This window comes from Sarcophilus harrisii, chromosome 5 (assembly GCF_902635505.1).
Source record: "Sarcophilus harrisii chromosome 5, mSarHar1.11, whole genome shotgun sequence".
Lineage (NCBI taxonomy): Eukaryota > Metazoa > Chordata > Mammalia > Dasyuromorphia > Dasyuridae > Sarcophilus > Sarcophilus harrisii.
In genome coordinates, this window is record NC_045430.1 from 95,961,579 (window position 1) to 95,983,967 (window position 22,389).

Sequence of the window (22,389 nt, forward strand, 5' to 3'; positions counted from 1 at the left end):
GGTAAGCCTCCCACTAGCAAGCTACTGATAATCTTTGGCTTCCAAAATGCTCTGAACCGCATGGGAAGTCAGGACCTCCAGTGGTTGGCCTAGAGGGAGCTTGGAGGCTTCCTCAATTAGAAGAGTTGTGGCAGCTAACACTTAAGGCAGGAGAGTCACTCCAAAAACACAGTTACTTTGAGAAGTAAACAAGGGGTCTGGGATAAGATTACAGAGACTCTAGTCGTGTTGAGACCCCTAGGTCTTGGTCCCAGCTTCCATCAATGTACAGTGTAAAGGGCTTTAGGCAGGGTTAAGGCCAGGGCAAGAGATTAGTTTAACTTTCAGGATCTTAAAACTCTTGGCCTGATCAGGGCCTCCATTCAAAGGGAGTTGTGTCAGAGCCTTAAATAGAATTATAGAGCATCTTGGCAATAACTAAAGTTAGGTATAAAATCCAGCCACACTCAGGAAAGTACACAATGGTTCAGGGAATGGTTAATCAAACTGATAGACAATGTTGGGCCTTTGGACAATGAAACCTGAGCTACCTCCATATTATGGACATGAGTCCCCATGTTAATTGGTGAGGTTCATGTTTCCCTGGATTTGCCCCTTCAGTGACAAAAAGAAATTGTGAATCTTTATGCAGTGGTTTGCAAAGGAAAGCATCTTTAAGATCTAAGGTAGAAAACCATTGTGTCCCCTGGGATCCTTTTATTGGGCTCATGGCTTCTATTGATCATTCACTCTGCTTATAGAAATTTGCTATAAAGAAGGAACATGATTATAATTGCATCAAAACAGGTCCTTCAGACCTTAGCCTGAGAGCACATACATGACAAGATAAAACAACCTTAAATCTGTCTAACAGCCTATCATGCAATAATCATTCCACCTCCTAGCCAGACTCAGAATAATCAGGTAGGAAACAAAGAAATGGAACTGAGAAACTGAGACAGAAGGATCCCACCTTAAGCAGAGGCCAAGGTTGTCCTCCCAACCCTTGCCCAGATAAGATGTCTGGGAAGGCATTCCTCTGAGTAATTTATGGCATTTCTCTGGAATGGCAGGTTACTGACTTAATGATCAGGCAAATTCAAAACTCAGAAGATTATCGATTACAGTCCCAAGAGATTTTATCTCTAATAGCAAATTCTACCAATAACAGCTTAAGGCTAGATACATTATTTTAAGTTTATCAGGACTTTGCACATTTTTAAAAATAAGTTTTATATATTTAAAATTATCCTGGTGCAAATGATCAATCATTATACAGGCTTATAGTAAACTTAGTAAACAGGCTCATTTCTCAGAGCTGATGACCTTGCTTACCCTGATGGTTTAAAGAAAACTGGCAAGTTTTAAGGAAGGGTTGACAGAGACCCCAGAGAAGGGGCTAAGCTTGCTATTGCCCACACCTACTATTCTTAGTGTTTTCTTGGGCTGTGCTGTTTGAGACTTCACTCTGTGGAGGGAGAAAAGAAAGTGTTGCACACCTCATTATTGGAGGCTTTCATCTTATCCTTCTTGTTCCACACACAGTAATTACCAATTTTTAGGTTTAACATGATGACAATAACTCCAAATAACTTAGTTAACAATTTTAGAATTTTCCTAAGTAATAGCCAAAAAAATCTGCTGTAATTTCTATTTCTTTAAATAAGTTTCCCTTTTTTTTTTAGGGAGAAAACAAGACAATTCTTAAAATTGAAATAGAACAGATTTTAAAATTGCCTTAACTTTAGGTAATGAGATTCCCTAGATTCTGATTATAATGATTTAGACAAACTGAATTGCCATTTGGTGTAATGTTCTTGTGCCAAAATGTAGTGTTCTTGTTTGATTTTCTGGAGGTCTTTGGGGAAGCCTTTGTTTCAATAGAGTAATCACCACGAGAATATCCAGGTGTTAAAGTCCAAATCCTTTATTGCCTCCTTTTGTCTGGTGCTCAGATAGCTTTCTCATGGCCTTCAGAGGGGACTTGGTTTCAGTGGAGAAAATGGAAGAGGCTAGGCCAGCCACCACAAGGCTGATGAAGATGGAAATGAATCTCTTTCTCCTTGGCTTCGGGAGTTTGAGCTTCTCCCTCCAGTGCATTTGTCTTCTCTGGCTCTATCTCTGAGCCGCTCAGTCCCCCAGGAGAGCCACCAGGAGCCTGAATGACGGTGGAAATGAATCTCATCCAGTCCTTGCTGACTGTTATATACTTCATTATCATAGATGTGAATCTTGTGGAACTATATTAAGTACTAAGTATATGTATTGAACTAGAGAACTATTAATCCCCATGCTAAACTAGATAACCATTGTCTTTATCAATTCCACTGACTTAACACCTTGTAAGGATCCTTGTTTCAGAATTCTGGCCCATAACAATTTGGCTATTCTCCAATTTACACAAATCATTTCTCTTTTATAAGCCAGAAAAAAAGGGTTAAGATGCCAGTTTTTACTGACAAGAGCCCTCAAAAGTCTGACTCTAAATAACTCAAAAGTAGGCTGTTTGAGTAGCCAGAGTATATAAAGTAGTAGCCAAATGCTTTTCTGTTTTCCCAAAGTTCCCAAGCTCATAGCTAATACTATTAGTGCAAATAGATTACAATTTACATATCCCTTTCATGGTCTTTAATAAGAACTCCTTAAAAATTGCTTTTACTATCATATCTCAAACAAATTTCCAAATTTCTATGTGTATAGAAATGGAAATCATTTATCTGTTAGTCACATCCAAAAAAAAAAAAACCCATAAAGTTATCAAATAAGAATCAATTATATCCAATAAAGCAGTTAATATTCATATGGGTTGTTTTATGCTAGGCACTTTTGCAATCGTGATCTTCACAACAACTATTAATTCTCTTTATAAATCAGAAAACTGGGCAGAGATAAAATAATTTGCCATAGATTACATAAATAATATATATCCACAATTGAAACAGAGAATGGTGGTCTTACTAAATGCAGATATTGACTGGCTTTCTCATCTCATGTTGTCATACTGGATGGTGCCAGGGGTATCTGAATTCTTCTCAAGCAGTTCCTGGACAGAACCTGCTGAAATCTGGGGTGACTGGTGCCAGGATCTCCTTTTGATAGTAGTTTCAGGTGCCAGGGCTTAGGGAATGCTAACCATTGGGCCTTACCTCCACCCATCCCCAAAACTGGGTTGGGGAGGTATTTGGGCAAGACTGTGTGGGATCCTCATGGTTTTCTGCTTCCCCTATTTCTACAGGGGAGGCAGAATTCGAATTTCCCTACAGTTCTGAGATAAGAACAGTTAGCAAACAGAAGGTCACAATGACCCAGACAAACCTTCTCCCAGTGGCTTGCAGTGTCCCAGATACAGGATTGAGGAAGAGAAAAAAATGGGGGGGGGGGGGAGTAGCTTACCTGACAAGGAAGGAATCAAGCCAGTGGAGGCCAGACTCTCCACAGCACTGGCCACCAAATGTTGAAGTTGGGAAGAGACCCCAAAAGGTTGGGGTCACAGATCTCAAAAGAATTTGCAGTCTTGAATTCATTTCCAAGTCAAGGGGCAAAGTTTTATTGTAATTGTAATGCCAATTGAAGCTGTCTAAATTCCAAGATAATTTAGCAAAGAAACAAAAGCCAGGAGACATATTTATCTAGTTTTCCGTGTTATTGCTAGGCTAATTTTATGACTTAGGAGTAGAATCAAGGAGTAGTCTCAAGAATTTAGTTATCACTGACCAACAGACTCTGTTTGTAGGATTATTTTGAAGCCAGAAGCTTTGAAATCGTTGACAGATTATTAGAATAATAGTCTCAGAATCAACTAATATATTTTCCCAAAGTCTAAGGAAAGAAATATATTCTGAGGCCAGAAGAGTTTTACAATTATTGACAAAACAATAGTATTCTTAGATCAGAGGGCCTCTGGATCAGATTCCAAAGCCAGAAAATTTAGAATCACTGACAGATTGTTAGAACTGGAACCCCGTAAAATTAAGGGAACTTAAAATTATTGTTGTCTTCCCCAGAAGCTATATTACATCATAACTTTTCTAAAATCCTTACTATCTCTTTCTTCCTATACATTGATTACTTTTTCCTTTAAGCATTTAGATGTTATTTATTTGGTGCATTAAGTATTGATATTGGTTCATTATCTATGGTGTTTTCAATTATAATGTAATTTCCTTATTTATTTCTTATCATGTTATGTTTATAATTACATTATTTGAGGTCTTGATTGTTATCTTTGCTTTTTTGAGTTCATCTAAATCAATTATATTTTACTTAGTGTCCTTTATGATGAAGTCCTGAGTAACTAGGTAGGGTTGGCAGAGAAAGACTGAAGTATGATAAAATTACTCCCTGAGACAATGAGTTTCTTTCTACTTTATTATTCTCTTCCATCTACAAAAATGTTCTTCTCCCCAATCCTCAAAAAATACTCACTTGATTGTTCTATCTCTACTATTGTCCTATATATCTTCAGCCTTTTGTAGCTAAAGTCCTTGAAAAAGCCATCTATAATAGGTGCTTCCACTATTTCTTCTTTTTTATTAATCCCATTACAATTCAATTTCCAATTTTATCATTCCATCAAAATTACTTTCCAAAGCTGTCATATACAAAAATGTTTGTGGATATCCATCAATTAGGGAATGGCTGAATAAGTTATGGTATATAATGTAATGGAATATTATTGTTCCATAAGAAATGATGAGCAGGTTGGAAAAACTTGCATGAACTGATCTAAATTAAATGAACAGAACCAGGAGAAGACTGTACACAGTAATAGCAAGATTATGTGGTAATCAATATGATGGACCTGGCTCTTTACAGAAATGTGGTGATTCAAGACAATTCCAGTAGACTTGGGAAGGAAAATGTCATCTGTCTAGAGACAGAAATATGGAAACTGAATATGGATTGAAGCATAATATTTTCATCTTTTTTGTTTGCTTGCTTGCTTTTTTCTTTCTCATGTTTTTTGTTTGTTTGTTTTTTCAGGGGGGAGGGGTCTGATTTTTCTTTCACAACATAACAAATATGGAAATATGTTTAAACACATGTTTCACCTCTGTAAGTTCACTTGAGAAGAGGGGAGGTAAGAAAGGGAGGGAAAAATTTGGAATACAAAATCTTACTAAAATGAATGTTGGAACTACGTATATTTTGAGAAAAAGTATTGAGGAAAAAAAGAATTGAAAATACAAAGAAAGACCTAAGTAAACAAATAGATGAATACACACACACACACACACACACACACACACACACACACACACAAAGTTACCAGTGATCTCTGTGTGGTTCAGAAATGGTGAGGGGGTCACCATTTAATAAAAAAATCTGGAGAGATCTCTAGAAGCAAAGCAAAGTTTATTATACATTCTCCCAAGAATCGGGCGTCCCACCCAACGAGCAGACAATGGAAGGGAGGAAGCCCTGTAGCGGGCAGGGTCAACACTTTTAATCCTTGACGCAGATTAAGGGGATTTATACAATATCCTTATATTAATCTTATATAAAGACAAGGGGACTTAAGTATGCCCTTGACTCAATGCTTCCTTCAGGCTTACTCAAACTCTGAAATAGATGAAGCCTTACTGGATTTTCACAACTGTCTTGAAAAATCTCACCTCATCTCGTTCATCTCTTAGCTACCTTATCCAGTGGATTTTTCCCCATTCTAATTCTTCTCAGGGTCTATGTAGTCTTTGATACTGTTGATCACTTTCTCCTTCCTAACTTTAAGTGTCCCAGACACCATTCTCCTGATTTTCCTCTGATCTCTCTGGCCACTGCTCCGTCTCCTCTACTACATCCTCATCCAGATCATTCCATCTATCCTTTGGCATACCACAGAGTTCTTTCATGATCCCTCTTTTTTTTTCTCCCTTTATATTACTTGATTTGATGATCTCATCAGCTCCCTTGGATTTAATTTTCATCTCTATGCTGACAAACCTACCTGTCTTGCCAAAGCTTTTCTCCTTAACTCTGGTTTCACATCTTCAACTGCCTTTCAGAAATCTTAAAGTAGATATCCAGAAGGCATCTTAAAGTCAACAGATCCAAAATTAAACTCATTATCTTCCTCTCAGACCCTAATTTCCAAATTCCCACCACAATTTCCCTATTTTATCAGGCAACACAACCTTCTCAGTCCTTCAAGGTTTCAACCTAGGAATCAGCCTGAATTCCTTACACTCTCTCGCCCTATATCCAAGCTGTTACTTGATATCTTGATTTCACCTTTACAACATCTCTCATATATTCCTTTCTTTTATGACTCTGTCACTACTCTGGTGCAGGCATTTATCACCTCATACCTGGACTGTTGTATGGTCTTGTTATTGCTCCCAGTTGTAGCTAATGAGCTGCTTCAGTATTCTTTCTCTTGCTCCTGGCTTCTGTAGAGTAGAAGGATGCCACATTGTCTACTGACTTCCTTTTCTCCACTTCTCTCCCTCAACTCCAACTTTTTTGGGCTATTCTCAAAATTTTGCATACCTCCTTTGAAGCCTGATGATCATTTCTTGATTTGGTAGATCAATAAAAGCTCCAAAATCCAGGATGTTTTGCTGTCATTCAAAATATTTGATTCCTAAGGTCTTTAAAATCTGTCCTGAAAGTGTTACAATAGTTAAGTTAGTAGTAATTAAGCAAATGTCCATGAACTTTAAAAAACATTATTAGATAAAATCGTATTTCAGAATAATTAATTTCTTTTGTAATCCTATATACATTTTATTTTATGCATTTAAAAAAATCATTCTGAGGAGTCCCTAGGTTTCACCAAATTGTAAGATGGGTCCAAAGGGACATTTTTTCCCCTCTATTAAATCAGAATTACTTTTTTTTTTTTAATTAAAGCTTTTTATTTACAAAAATATGCATGGGTAATTTTTTAACATTGACCCTTGCAAAACCTTTTGTTTCAAATTATCCCCTTCTCCCCCCCTCCCCCTGCCATAGATGGCAAGCAATCCAATATATGTTAAATATAATATATGTATATATATTTATACAGTTATCTTGCTGCACAAGAAAAAGCAGATCAAGAAAGAAAAAAACTGAGAAAGAAAACAAAATGCAAAGAGACAACAACAGAAAGAGTGAGAATGCTATGGTGTGGTCCACACTCTCTTCATCACTGAATATGAATGCCCACAATGGAGAATGGCTTAATTTCTTATAAATTAGAGTCAATTCTTTGTATATTTTGGAAATGAGGTCTTTATTAGAATCTTTGACTGTAAAAAATGTTTTCCCAGTTCCTTGCTTACCTTCTAATCCTATCTGCATTAGTTTTGTTTGTACAAAAACTTTTTAACTTAATATAATCCAAATTATATATTTTGTGATCAATAATGATCTCTTGTTCTTTGGTCACAAATTCCTTACTCATCTACAAATTTTGAGAGGTAAACTATCCTATGTTCTTCTAATTTGTTTATAATATAATTCTTTATGTCTAGATCATTGACCCATTTCGACTTTATCTTGGTATATGGTATAATGTGTGGGTCAACGTCTAGTTTCTGCCATACTAGTTTCCAATTTTCCCAGCAGTTTTTGTCAAATAGTGAATTTTTATCCCAAAAGCTGGGATCTTTGGGTTTGTCAAACACTAGATTGCTGTAGTCATTGACTATTTTGTTCTGTGAACCTAACCTGTTCCATTGATCAACTCCTTTATTTCTTAGCCAGTACCAAATGGTTTTGTTTTTGTTTTTTTGCTGAGGCAATTGGAGTTAAGGGACTTGCCCAGGGTCACACAGCTAGGAAATGTTAAGTGTCTGAGGCCATATTTGAGCTCAGGTCTTCCTGAATTCAGGGCTGGTACTCTATCTACTGTGCCACCTAGCTGCCCCACCAAATGGTTTTGATGACCACTGCTTTTAGTTTGAGATCTGATACAGGTAGGCCATTTTTATTTGCTTTTTTTTTTTCATTAATTCCCTTGAAATTCTTGATCTTTGGTTCTTCCAGATGAATTTTGTTATTTTTTTCTAAGTCAGTAAAATAGTTTCTTGGAAATTTGATTAGTGTAGCACTAAATAAAGAGATAGTATTGTCATCAAAGCAACATTTTTTTAAAAAATAATTTTTAATTTAATCTTTTAAATTAAGAACCCCTCAATGGGAGAAACCAGTGAAAGAAAGCTCAAGTAAGTACATCTGGGCCCTTTATTGACTTGAGACTGATTAATATTATATAATGTTGCTACAGGACTGAAGATTTATTTTTCAAGCTGAGGAATCTTAATGAAATGATGATACTACAAATGAAAATAGTTGGAGATGAACTCCAACAATGGACTGAGAAAAATAACAACTTTATCAAAAAAATCTATTCAGCAGAATATACAATGCAGGGGTAAGTAGGGCCAGGTTTAGAGTGCTAATTGGGAATTTGGCCCCTGGGGCAATTTCATGATTGAGAGGAAAGATAAAATTTCAAAGATATTCAGAGACCAGTGTCCCCATTGCCCATAGTCCTTCATTCAGGACATTAACCACAATTCTCAATTTGACTGCAAACTTAAGCTATTTGAGGACCAAAAGTATCTTTTATCTCTTTTTGTGTCCCTAGCACTTAGCATAGTGTCTGGCTATAGTAGATGCTGAATAAATATTTATTGATGGAAACTGGCATTATATTCTGTGTATACAATGCAAATTTGTATTGGAGTTACTGGGAAAAGTGAGTCTTGAGCAAGGGTCATAAATGTGACTAGACCAGGACTTCAGTAGGCACTGGGAAGTTTCCAGGATAGAGGAAGGATGTGGAGCATGTTTCCTCACCTTTTTCATCCTCTACATCTTATCAAAGGAGGAAAAATTTGAGGGGTGACAGGGAGGGAACTTTGGTATAATTAAATACTTCCGATGTGCTTAGCACTAAGAATACACATAGAGAAAAACAAAACAGTATCTATTCTCAGGGAGATTACATTCTAATGAGGGAAGAGAAATTCAGAGAGTCCAACCAGAAATAGGGACTATAATTTATTAGGCTTTTTTTTTTTTTTTAACTCCCCTAATACCTAATCATAGTATTTTTGCATGTAGTAGATACTAATAAAGGCATGTTTGTCTTACAGTTTATTAAGAGAAATGACCAAAATAGACTACCTTATAGAAAAATCAGACAATGAGGATGGAAGTCTGTCTGGAAATGAACATCAAAAACTGGGGGCCAAAAAATGGGTAACGTATTCCAAGGATATTAACGGATATTAAATTTCACTTTTCTTACATGTATTTACATGAGAAAAAAATTGGGGAAATCAACTACTACTTCTAAAAGGATTTCTCTAATGATGAGAACATCATCATCCAAAATAATTAACAGCGATCCAGAAGCTACAAGCTCTGGTTTTGGACTATAACCAATCTTGGTGGGCTGCCCTCTAAAATAATAATTCTTTGCTTCATTCTGCTCCCATCCAATATTTTCTCTGAGAACCTCTAGATCTCCCCAGATGCTTATTAAAAATACATCACTTCCATTCAAGCACTTAAGTTAACAGTGTTGGGTATGAGACACTTTATTTTACCTCACAATCAATATAGAAAACAACAAAAGTCTTAGAGAAAGCCACAAATAATGCAGAAAAATATTCAAGGTCTCAGAGAGTACATAGCAATCAAGAAACTCCTCTCTCCTCCAGTGAGTCTCACATTCTACTTCAGGGATTTATATAGACCTCAAGCCTAATTAAAATAAAGGCAAATGAATTTTGGGTCAGTTAGAGAGTTAACCCTTTCACAATCCAGAGAATCTCACTTTCTAAACTAGAGACTTATTTAGGCTCATCCTCTGGGGAAATAAACTTGAGGTTTCTAGAAAGCGTAGCCATTGAGTTACCTGAATGATTCATGGTAGTAGTTAAGGGCAAACTTTTGGTGTTGGCTCTTCTGAATGCATTGCATCTCCTAAATTCAGGGGACATGTGCTCAATCCTTAATATAGGAATTCTCATTTCTCAGTCAGAAGCTTTAACTCTCCATTGTTACCATTTCTTAGACCACAAAGCTGCTGTAGCTTTTCTGCACTTGTCATTTTGATACTTGAAGTAGAAATTTCTTGGGAGTTAAGCAAAAGGGCAACTTTGAGCTGTGCCTTTATCATCTAGTTTCTGGGTCTCTTCCCAACTGATCTTAGACTCATTTACCTTTTATAAACTTAGTAGAAAGGCAAGCTTGTAATTCAAAGTAAATTGAGATAATCTTATTGTCCCTAATGCTGATTTAATTACTAATACTTAATGACATATATATCATAATGAATCCAATGAAGAGGGATTCACACTATTGGAAATTAAAATTATTTAAAATATAGTCATTAGTTCCAGACCAACAGAAATATTTAGTGAGAATTTGAATAACGAAAGTACTTCGTGTGACTTATTTTCACTAATTCAGATCTAACTGTAAATTGTTCATTAAGAACCAAAACAGTCCTGGCACTCCACAAATGCCATTAGGAAGATAAATTCAACTATTAAATGAGAGGTTAATGTGAATGTCTGAAATTTCCACAGAGCAATATCGTCAAAGTTCTGAAATTATTAGGTCTATTATTGCCCAAATTTCCTCTTGCTTCATACTTCATACATGGAGGTGGGAATGTCAGAAAGGGTTTCCTGGTGGGGGGAGATTTAGTTCTTGGAGCTATGAGGAAAGATGCTTGAGTTCTGCCCTGGACCAGGCAGATTTGATTTATCAACTTAAAAATAGTATGTTATATATGACCCTGCTTCCTTGATATTTAAGAAATGAACATGGTGCGTGTGTGTGATCTTTTCGTAATGAGTTTTCAGAGTAGTCCCACTTACAAATTAGTTGCACCTATCTAAGCTTTATCAGTAGGATCTTTGTCTATCTGAATAAGGAATGGGTTTATATAAGGGAATTGTCTCCCAAGTTGTTATTGTGTGTCCTTATCTAACATTTGGCTCCAGAATCTATAGTCTAGCTACACCTATGCTCCTACAATCTGTATGTACTAATCCAAGAGAAAAAGTGAACTTTGGTTTACCCATAAAGCTAAGCTTGCGCCACTATGAATGGAGAGTTCTGTCTACCTAACATGATTTTCTTATCTTTGAGATGATTTAATGAAGGTCTTTTTGTTTTTTGTTCCTTCTTTCCCTATTGCTCAATGGATAATGGATAAGTAATTTGGCCACAAAACTTATCCTTGAGTAAACAGACTGACTTACCTACTGACCTCCATCTCTTTTCAGAAAATACCTTTGGGAATTTGAAACCTGTAGGCTGAATCCAGGTGTCATGTTTGGAGAGGAGGGAGGAAGTGTTATTTATAGGAGGATCATATGGTGTTGACTCATGGGTTTACCCCAAAGTGTCAGGTGTTTACAGTAGGAAGAATTGGGAATCACTTTCAGAAGACTTTTTCTATATAGTGTTGACTCCAGTATGGATATATTCAAGAGTGTAAGGTGTTTTACACTAGGAAGAATTAGGAATCACTTTCAGAAGACTGTTTTTCTATGGACCATGAATCTAGTTTTATAAATCTCAACCACGGAATTTCAGAATAATAGAATGAACTTGCAGTTTAAGGGGGATCCTTTAGCAAAGTGACAACACTTCTCTTTTAACTGCTTTTAGTTCAAATCTAAAATGTCATCTTTTGTCAAAAAGGTTCAATCCATTTCCTGCGTCATACTTGTAAGCATGTCAAAAACAATCGACAATAAATGCCATAAATATGAACTGCAAGGGAAAATGGTACAATTTTAGTGAAAGAGAATTGGAATCAAAAGGTTTTGCTGTCCTCATTCGAATGTTCTAAAAATGTCAAGGCAATTGCTTGTGTCTAATTGTGAACAAATAAAAATTTATTGTTTTGCACTAAAAAAAAAAGAGAAATGAACACGAATTCTCAAATTATGATGATCTAATTCCTTCTAATTTATCTCCTTTCTCTTGATTTTTTTTTCTTCTATGGATTTCTGATGGATTTATCCAGAAGGAAATATTCCAGATCTCAATTCAATCTGTGAAACTCACAATTACTTAGCTGACTCTAAATAAAGGAAGGTTGGAATTGATAATCTTTGTCCTTGAAATTGGATTTTCATATCTCTCCCAGGGCAGAAAGTTATTTTTGTTAAGATAATGTAGAGATTGATCGACACTTTTAAAGGTTTGCCTAAAAAATTTTTGTTCTAGGGGAAGTAGGCTAATCACAAAAATAGAGGAAGTATTATCTGATAGTAAACTGACTCAGTAGCACACAGGACTTCTTATACCATTCATCTATACCTTGATGCATATAGACATCATGCCATTTAGCCTTTCCATGTGCGTACTTTCTGTTCCACCTAAGAAAGCCTCTTACCAACTCAAAAATCCTACAATAATATGGAGGCAATTATCCTCATCATCCTATAAGCATTAAGTTTTAAGTTATATTTTGTGATCAGCTCCTCTCCCTGAATTTTAATTTTCCTATATCTAATAACAGTGGCTCTAATTCTTTCATAATGTGTCTTTTTTTGTCCTCCCTTCTTTAGTCCACCACATTTTCCAGATAACCCAACATGAATCCTTAGAACATTGTTATATCTCTACTACCAAGAAAGAGTTGGAAAGAACTGAACCAGCCCATCAATTACCTTAAACACCTCTGTTAGACTTTATGTCTTTAGGCCAGAAATTTTTCTGATCTGAGTCATTATTTATTTATTATATTATTATATATGGAAATACATATCATATTTCATTTATCATGTTCATATATTATCAAATTCATTTATTATTATTTAATCAATAATATTTCATTAATATCTCTTGGTCATTAGAAGAAGTATTATCCTGAAAAGTATTCTAAGCGTCACTATAATTTTGTGCTGAGAAGGGGCAGGGAGGAGAGAGATGGAGAGAACATGTGTGTACTCTTTTTTTTGGAGGAACAGGAAGGTTCCTAGCCTTCCACTGAGATCCATAAATAGAAAAGCAAGTTTCACTGAGCAGCAAATCATATGCTGTTCTTCAGGAAAGGAGAAAATGGTATTTTTTTTTCTATTCTTAATCATGCTTAGCATAAATAATTAGAAAAAAATATAGAGTTTGCCTATTTGTTTCTCTCTTGAATTTATTTTGGATATGGAAATCACTAATTCTGAAATATTCACAGAGGGAAATGGAGACAAAAGAATATCCTGCCCTGGACAGTATCCTCAAAGAATCTGCAGTGAGTATTATAAGGGATAAAGAAATTAATAAAAAGGAAAAAAAGGAAAAAAGAATGAAAAGTGGAAATCATGAGACAGAATAAGGGAGTACAATGAAAAGGAAATAACAAATGAGAAAACAATAAGATGGGGTTTAATGGGATGAAAGGAGGTTGCTGTGAAGTGAGTGAGGAAGCTAGAAATGAGAGAGAAATTATGGGGAGAAGAGAAAGAAAAATGAAAATATAACCTTTGGAAAGAAAAGCACATATATATATATTTGATATTGGAGAGAAAATAAATTCTTTTATAAACCCCATGGAATGCTTGCCCCTGAAATTCAAGATAGCCAGGTTACAATTCAGCTAACAATAATATGGCATTTTTCTTGGAATTCAGAACTTGGCAGATCACATTAATTAACAATCAATTAACTCTGAGATTCACATATATTTAAGTTAATGATTAATTTACACCTGATCATATCCTCCATAAACCAATAATTCTGAATTCCTTTAGATTATCATTCAGCTTCATTCTCCATTCCCACCCCCCAATTCCTTATTCCCATCACCCTTAATTCTCCCATTCCAAAGTCCCAACCAAAAACTAACCACTCCTTCCACTGTACACTCTAAAATGCCTGTTCCAAAGGAAGAAAAAAATTAGCCTTCATCTCAAATCTTTTCCTTTCCCACTCCTTCCATCTTCTGGTGGTCACTGAAATCCAACTCCACCTTGTTGACACAGCCTTCTTGGCCATACTTTCCATTACTGGCTTTACTTACTCATTTTCCTCAACTCACTGGTTGAGGCAGGGGAGTTGGAATATTCCATGATTCTCATTGCCCCTTCCTTGATCTGCCAGTACTTCTCCCACTAAGTTACTTCTATTGTGAGTTCCTTTAATCTATAACTTTCACCCAATCAAAATCCTGCTCTGTACATCTCCAGGACATTTCCCTTCCTTCTTCAATGAGTTTTTTTCCTACATCACAATCTTTCTCTCTTTTACAACTCCTGCCTTCCTAAGGGAACTTAAATGTACATATTTACACTAGATTACACTAGGTCAAACACCCTAACTTTCCAGTTCTTTTACTCATGACATTTCCTATGAATCACCTCAGCCCCACAAAAAGGTGGTCATTGATCTTGCACTTTCTCTCATAAATGTACCTTATGTTCAAGAATTCAGAAATACCCTTATGTGGACATAATCCATTGGGTTTCCATCTTTCCCTCTGTATTCCCTTACCAAATCCTATTATTCATTCACACCATGACATTTAATCCCCAAGTTCCTCAGTTCTTTCTCAGGCTATCTCCTTTGCACTGATGACTCTCTTCTCTTTCTCCATTTTACCTCTCTGTTGAACCCAATTTAACTATCATCCTCTTTTCTTTAATCTATGGACCATTTATCCAATATAATATTGATTCTGTTGTGTGTGTTGAGATTTGCCTCAGCCTCAAATGACCCTTTTCATTCACCACCTTTACTTCTACACATATGCTGCTGAACAAAAGTAGAGAAGATCACATCCATTCTCACTGGGTCCACTGCAAACATGTAATACCAGTTTAATTGGACTGCTTGGCAATTTTTCTACAACTGTCTTATCTATCCCATTTTCCACAGTGATTCTTCCAAACTTTTTCATCCCTCATCAAACTTTACATGGTTCCATTTTACCTCACTCTCTTCCTTAACGGAGAACTTTGCCTCATCTTTTATTTTTAAAAATAAGGCCATTTTCTGAGAGCTTCCTTCTCTCTTTTTCCTCATATCATATAATTGAAATCTTTTGCTATTATTTCCTTCTTCACCCCCTCTTCCCCTCACCATCTCATATAAAGAGGTGGCTCTACTCCTTGCCAAGGCAAACACCTCTACCTGTACAAACAATCCTCTTGTATCTCCTTCAATAGATTACCCTCCCTTTCATCATCATCTTCTCCAATGTTCTCCCTTTCAATCAATCTTCTCTCTTTCTATCCTGCTTCTTCTCCCATTTATCTTCAACCTCTTCCTGTCTATATGCCATCTCTCTCTCCCTCATCATAAAAATCTCTTTTCATCTTTTCAACCCTAACTACTATCATGTTGTATCTTTTCTGCCCTTAGTTAGCTAAACTTAAACAGGCTGTCTAAAATAGAAACCTACACTTCCTCTCTTAGTCTTTTAATCTCCCAAAATACGGCTCCCAACCTCATCATTGTATTGCAACTGCTTTCTCCGGTTACCAATAATCTCCTAACAGCTGAATCCCATAGCTTTTTTTCAATCTTCATTCTTCTTGGTTCCCTCTTCAGGTTTTGAATATTGTCAATCACTCTCCTTCTCTTTAGATTTCTGGGACACTATTCTCTCCTGATTTTCCTCCTCCTTATTCCACTATGCCTTTTTGGTCTTTTTTTGCTGGATTCTTTTATATAATAGTCACTCTGATTGTGTGTGTGTACTACAAGATTTTGTATTGAGCCTTCTTTTTTTTTTTTCATTTTATATTACTTTTCATCATTTCCCTTGGACTTATTATCTCTCTGATGAAAATTCTCAGATCTCCCTATTCATCCCTAACTCGTCTTCTGATCTCCAATTGCCTTTCATATATCTCAAAATGGAGGTCTTGTAAACCTCTTTAACTTATCCAGATAAAAGTGAATTCATTATCTTTTTTTTCCAAAGCCTTCCCCCTTCCAGACTTCTCTATTACTGTCAAGAGCACCACTACCTTCTCAGTCTTTGAGACTGACAACATATCATCCTCAACTCATTATCTCTTACTCCCTCCTTTATCCCAATCTTTTCCAAGGCCTGTTGATTTCACATTTTATTATCTCTCAAATTTACTCCCTTCTTTCCTCTGACACTTCTGCCTCTGTAACACAAGCCCTCATCACCTCACATTTATACTATTGAAATAACTTGCTGACTATTCTTCCTACCACAGGTTTCTCCCCACTCTGCTGGTCCATCTGCCCCAGCTAAAAATCCTATTAAAAAACCCTTTTCTTTTTTTCTTTTTTAGAAAAGTTTCCCCCGTGCCTCTTAGTTCTAATGCCTTCCCTCTGTTGATGATTTCCTATTTATCCTATATATAGCTTGTTTGTAAATAGAATATTTGTTTACTTATTGATTAGATTGTGAGGGGTTTGACATATTAGGCACATAGTAAATGCTTAATAAATATTTATTGACTCTAAAGAGACCAGATATAATTCGATGTTAAACTAATCCTCACTCATCACTTCTTACTTGGGGCTACCAAAATATCCTCCTAATTAGTGCCTCCCTCCTCTTGTCAATCCATCCTATACATCCCTGTTTAGCTCCTATTCCTAAAACATGACCACTCAGTGGGTCAAGAAGTTTTAGCAACAGACATTAACACACTTCTCTGTTGAGCATTTAAAGCCATTCACAGTCTGGCTCCAAGCTCACTTTCCAGGCTGATATCATATTATTCTTAACCAAAATGACCTACTTCATGTTCCTTAAAAGTGGTATTCTGTCTCCCCTCCCTACTCCTACTGTCTCCATGTCTCACCTTTGCTTCTTGGAATTCAAAACTCAGATCAGCACCACCACTTACATATACCCTTACGAGAATTATCCTAATTGTTAGGACTTTCCATCCTCACCCCAGAAATCACATTGTATATAATTTATATTTACTTTTCTGAGTACGTGCTATAGAATGTTTACATTTTTGTCTTTATATGTCATTAAAGACTTAATAATGTGTGGCATCATCTACTAGGAACTTAATAAATGCATATTGAATTTTAAAAAAGTACATTTGCATTAAAATTTGTAACTTTGTTACTAATGGAGCCTTTTTTCTTTCCCTGAAATGAAACCTTTTCTTGTACAAACTCTTACTATTTTTCTTTTAAATAGGAGAAGATAATAAGAATTAAAGGACAGGTACAAAAAACTGACAAAGAATTAGTCCAGGTAAACAAGCATTGGTTAATTGATGGGGGGTGGGATGGGGGAGAATTCAGCTAAATCTCTAATCTGCAGTAAAATCTCAAAATATACAATTATAAATGAATTGCTTTGTGAGGCAGAATATTTCCTTTCATTAGAAATATTCAAAGGCAGCCTTATTAGTCACTTTCAGAGATGTTGTATGGGCAACATGTTGAATGACCTATGAGGTTGGAGATGACTTCTAAGATCCTTTTATGTTCGAACCTAGCATTCTTTTATGAGTACTGACATTCTCTTGTGTAGTACATTCCATAGGAGAATACAAGAGGAACTCTAAGTTAGTTTCCCATGCTTTAATATTCAAATCTATAAAATGGGAAAAAACAAACACACACACACTTGCCACCTGTCTGATTCAGGACTGTACAAGCTTCTCATAAGTATGGTTTTGTCATTCCACCAATTTGGGTACTTTCTACAACTCTGCAGATATCTCAATTCATCTTTATTTTTTTGTTCTATGTGAATCTTTTTCATGTCTTCCTATATCTTTGAAATAGGGACCTATTCAACATGGAATTTTACCACCATAGATTTAGAATTAGAAGGGATCTTAGAAGCTGCCTAGTCCAATCCCTTCATTTTACAAACTGAGGTCCAGAGAGATTAAATGATTCATGCAGAGATAAGAAGCAGAGGGAGAATTCGAAACTAGGTGCTTTGATTCTAACTCATTCTCCTATGCCATACTGCACAGATGTGAGTGGGACATATATTTTGTCCTTCAATTATCCTTTGCTCTTCTATCTTCATCCTTTTTTCCCCCGATCAATACATTTCTTTGCTGACATCTTTTTTGGCCCCTTTGCATAATTCTCCATTTATAATGTGTTGCAGCCTGCTTATGGCCATGATGTATCTTTCCATTACCTTTAGAATGCCATTGAATGATCCTCAATTTTAATTCTATTCCATGACTAATAGCCAGACAATATCAGTGGCAGAATATGGAAGTAAAAAACTGGTCATTTTTCCAGGGAAAAATAAGGTCATCAAAATTCCTTCATAATTTTCCAAAGGCAATCCAGGTTGTTCTATTCCTGTTCAATTCTTGGCTCAGCTTTGCCCATTTTCAGTGTAAGTGCAAGATATGTCTTCTAATGGTTGAGCTCTATAGGCTCAATGAGAATGAGCTCTATCCAACTGGGATGGATGTCTTCAGGCATTAACATCTACTTAGATTTTTCTGCATGGTCAAACTCCAGTTACTGGAAATGATAGCAGGCTCTTCTCCTTCATTTCTCCACTGAGACCAAGGCCCGTCAGAGCCAGAGACAAACTCAGAAGGGCTGGGAGAGAGACTCAGAAGGGCCAGACACACAGACTTGGAAGGGAGGCAGAGCCAGATTCATTCACTCCATCTCACACCACCAAGGCTGGCCTGGCCTCCTGCACTTCCCCTCCTGAGACCAAGGCCTGTCAGAGCCAAAGAGAGACTCAGAAGGACCAGACAAAGACTCTGGAAGGCCTCTAAGAGAGCTAGCCCGGGCCCCAGGCAAGGAAACTAGATTGTGAAGGAGATAATAAAAGATTTGGAATTTAAGGCCTGGCTTTCTCATGGTGATTACTCTACTGAAAAGAAGGCTGTCCCAAGATTTCAAGAAAACCAAACAAGAACATTACCTGCATCCCTCTTCCAAAGTTGCTTATACCTGTTAAGATATTCTAGTCTTTCAGGTGTACAACACCCTTGATCTCCCTCTCTTTACATAACCATTTAGTTGCCAAATGTTTTCTTTTCCCTACTCTCAAAATCCTTCACATCTTTTCTCTATAGATATCTATAGAGTTTATCTATAGATAAACATTTTAATTTAATTTTTCATTACTTCTGGGGCAACTAGATGGTACAGTAGAGCACTGACCCTGAAGTCAGGGGGATCTGAGTTCAAATTTGACCTCAGACACTAATCCTACATAAACCACTTCACTCTTGCCAAAAAAACTTCATTACTTCTTAACTGGATGATTTTTCAGTAATCTCTTTCTTGTTTTTGCCATCTTTTTCTGTTCTCCCTCCTAAGTGATTTTTGTAATAATCTAATCATGTCACTTCTCTATTCAGTAAACTTCATCGCATCCCTACTGCCTATAGTAGGGAGTTCATACTTTGTCACTGAAAACCTTTTATAACCTGGACCCAAGCTACTTTTCTAGCCTTATTCCCCTTCCCATACTATATAGTCAAATAAAACTTTCTGTCAGATCAATCTGGTGGTTTACATTTGGAACTGGAGCAAAGTGAGACTCTTGAAGACTATCTAACATTAAACAAAAGGAGGTTTATTTAAAAACATGGAAAAGATAGTTAGCAAGGATATAGCACTAATTCAATCAGGCAGTGACCCTGCATCCACATGTTCCATAGTGACATGTCTGATCAGCAGCATATATTAAAGCCTGGTAACTACTCTCCTGTCCCAACTCCATGTGTCTTGGGCTTTGTAATTAGGCAATCAGAAGCTATGTCAATTGTGGGAGCCTTGGTCCCCTGTACCAATTAGGTCTAGAAGATGGATTCATTGCCTTTTAGGAGGAAATCTAGCCTAATCTCCATGGCAGATACTTCAACAGATATTTCTGTACTACAATGAACTTCTTTTACACAATATTATATCCTTTGCTTGGCATCTTCCTGTACCTAGAATGAGCCTCCTGCTTCACCTCTGCTTCTTGAAATCCTTTGTTTCCTTCAAGATGCAGTTCAAGTATCACCACCTACATCAGTGTCATCAAACTCAATATGAAAAGATCTTGGCTGGCCACATATTGACTTAAAACACATTGAGATTATCTAAGTTGAGTCAGAGTTACAAAGAGAAATTCCATTTAAAGTAACTACTGATAATATAAAATATTTAGGAATCTATCTGCCAAGGGAAAATCAGAAACTTTATGAGCAAAATTACAGACCACTTTTCACACAAATTAAGTCTGATCTAACCAATTGGAAAAATATTAAATGCTCTTGGATAGGGCGAGCAAATATAATAAAGATGACAATATTACCTAAACTAATCTATTTATTTAGCGCTATACCAATCAGACTCCCAAAAAACTATTTTAATGACCTAGAAAAAATAACAACAAAGTTCATATGGAAAAACAAAAGGTCAAGAATTTCAAGGGAATTAATGAAAAAAAAATCAAATTGGTGGCTTAGCTGTACCAGATCTAAAATTATATTATAGAGCAGCAGTTACCAAAACTATTTGGTATTGGCTAAGGAATAGATTAGTTGATCAGTGGAATAGATTAGGTTCAAGGGATAAAACAGTCAACAAATATAGCAACCTAGTCTTTGACAAACCCAAAGATCCCAGCTTTTGGGATAAGAACTTACTGTTTGATAAAAATTGCTGGGAAAATTGGAAACTAATATGGCAGAAACTAGGCATTGATCCATACTTAACGCCGTACACCAAGATAAGGTCAAAATGGGTTCATGACCTAGGCATAAAGAATGAAATTATTAATAAATTAGAGGAACATAGGATAGTTTACCTCTCAGACCTGTGGAAGGGGAAGGTCTTTATGACCAAAGCAGAACTAGAGATCATTACTGATCACAAAATAGAAAATTTCGATTATACCAAACTGAAAAGTTTTTGTACAAACAAAACTAATGCAGACAAGATTAGAAGGGAAGCAATAAACTGGGAAAATATTTTTACAGTCAAAGGTTCTGATAAAGGCCTCATTTCCAAAATATATAGAGAATTAACTCTAATTTATAAAAAATCAAGCCATTCTCCAATTGAAAAATGGTCAAAGGATATGAACAGACAATTCTCAGATGAAGAAATTGAAACTATTTCTAGTCATATGAAAAGATGCTCCAAGTCATTATTAATCAGAGAAATGCAAATTAAGACAACTCTAAGATACCACTACACACCTGTCAGATTGGCTAAGATGACAGGAAAAAATAATGATGATTGTTGGAGGGGATGCGGGAAAACTGGGACATTGATGCATTGTTGGTGGAGTTGTGAACGAATCCAACCATTTTGGAGAGTAGTTTGGAACTATGCTCAAAAAGTTATCAAACTGTGCATACCCTTTGATCCAGCAGTGTTACTACTGGGATTATATCCCAAAGAGATTATAAAGAAGGGAAAGGGACCTGTATGTGCACGAATGTTTGTGGCAGCCCTTTTTGTAGTGGCTAAAAACTGGAAACTGAATGGATGTCCATCAGTTGGAGAATGGCTGAATAAATTGTGGTATATGAATATTATGGAATATTACTGTTCTGTAAGAAATGACCAACAGGATGATTTCAGAAAGGCCTGGAGAGACTTACACGAACTGATGCTGAGTGAAATGAGCAGGGACCAGGAGATCATTATATACTTCAACAACAATACTAGATGATGACCAGTTCTGATGGATCAGGCCATCCTCAGCAACGAGATCAACCAAATCATTTCTAATGGAGCAGTAATGAACTGAACTAGCTATACCCAGAAAAAGAACTCTGGGAGATGACTAAAAACCATTACATTGAATTCCCAATCCCTATATTTATGCACACCTGCATTTTTGATTTCCTTCACAAGCTAATTGTACAATAATTCAGAGTCTGATTCTTTTTGTACAGCAAAATAATGTTTTGGTCATGTATACTTATTATGTATCTAAGTTATATTTTAATATATTTAACATCTACTGGTCATCCTGCCATTTAGGGGAGGAGGTGGGGGGGGGGTAAGAGGTGAAAAATTGGAACAAGAGGTTTGGCAATTGTTAATGCTGTAAAGTTACCCATGTATATATCCTGTAAATAAAAGGCTATTAAATAAAAAAAAAAAAAAAAAAGAGATTATCTAAGTTGGATTGTATATTTATTTATTTTGTTAAACATTTCTACCAAAACAAAAAAAAACAAGTTGCAGGAACTGTTAGAGAAAAGATTCTTACTATATCATCTCAGTATATGCCTTTCCTTCAGGCTAATTGTATCTACTACTGTAAGGTAAGCAAATTGCTAGATGTTTGTGGGCTATAGTTTTAGGAAGGGTGCTGAACAACAGGATAACCCTAAAATAGAATGGTAGCCAAACTTTTTTTTTTTTTTTTACTTATATAGGATATAAAGATAGCTAGAAAACTTCCTCCTTTCCCAGTCCTCCTCCTCACATAAACCAGCAGTATGCTATCTCAGAGATACATTGAATATACTATTTTTTTTAAAGTTGGATTTCATTTAGTTA

General features: G+C 36.1%; 1 protein-coding gene across 3 annotated transcripts in view; it reads left to right on the forward strand.

Moving 5' to 3' along the window:
* Nucleotides 1-22,389, forward strand: part of SMCO2 (single-pass membrane protein with coiled-coil domains 2) — an 86,471-nt gene that overhangs the window by 26,910 nt on the left and 37,172 nt on the right. For 2 of the 3 annotated variants that reach the window (XM_031938059.1, XM_031938060.1), the window contains exons 3-4: nt 8,192-8,338; nt 9,066-9,171. In XM_031938059.1, the coding sequence (XP_031793919.1) occupies nt 8,192-8,338; nt 9,066-9,171 (253 nt within the window). Of the gene's footprint in view, nt 1-8,191; nt 8,339-9,065; nt 9,172-13,132; nt 13,190-22,389 lie in introns of all 3 variants that reach the window. The other variant, XM_031938058.1, reaches the window with a different exon arrangement.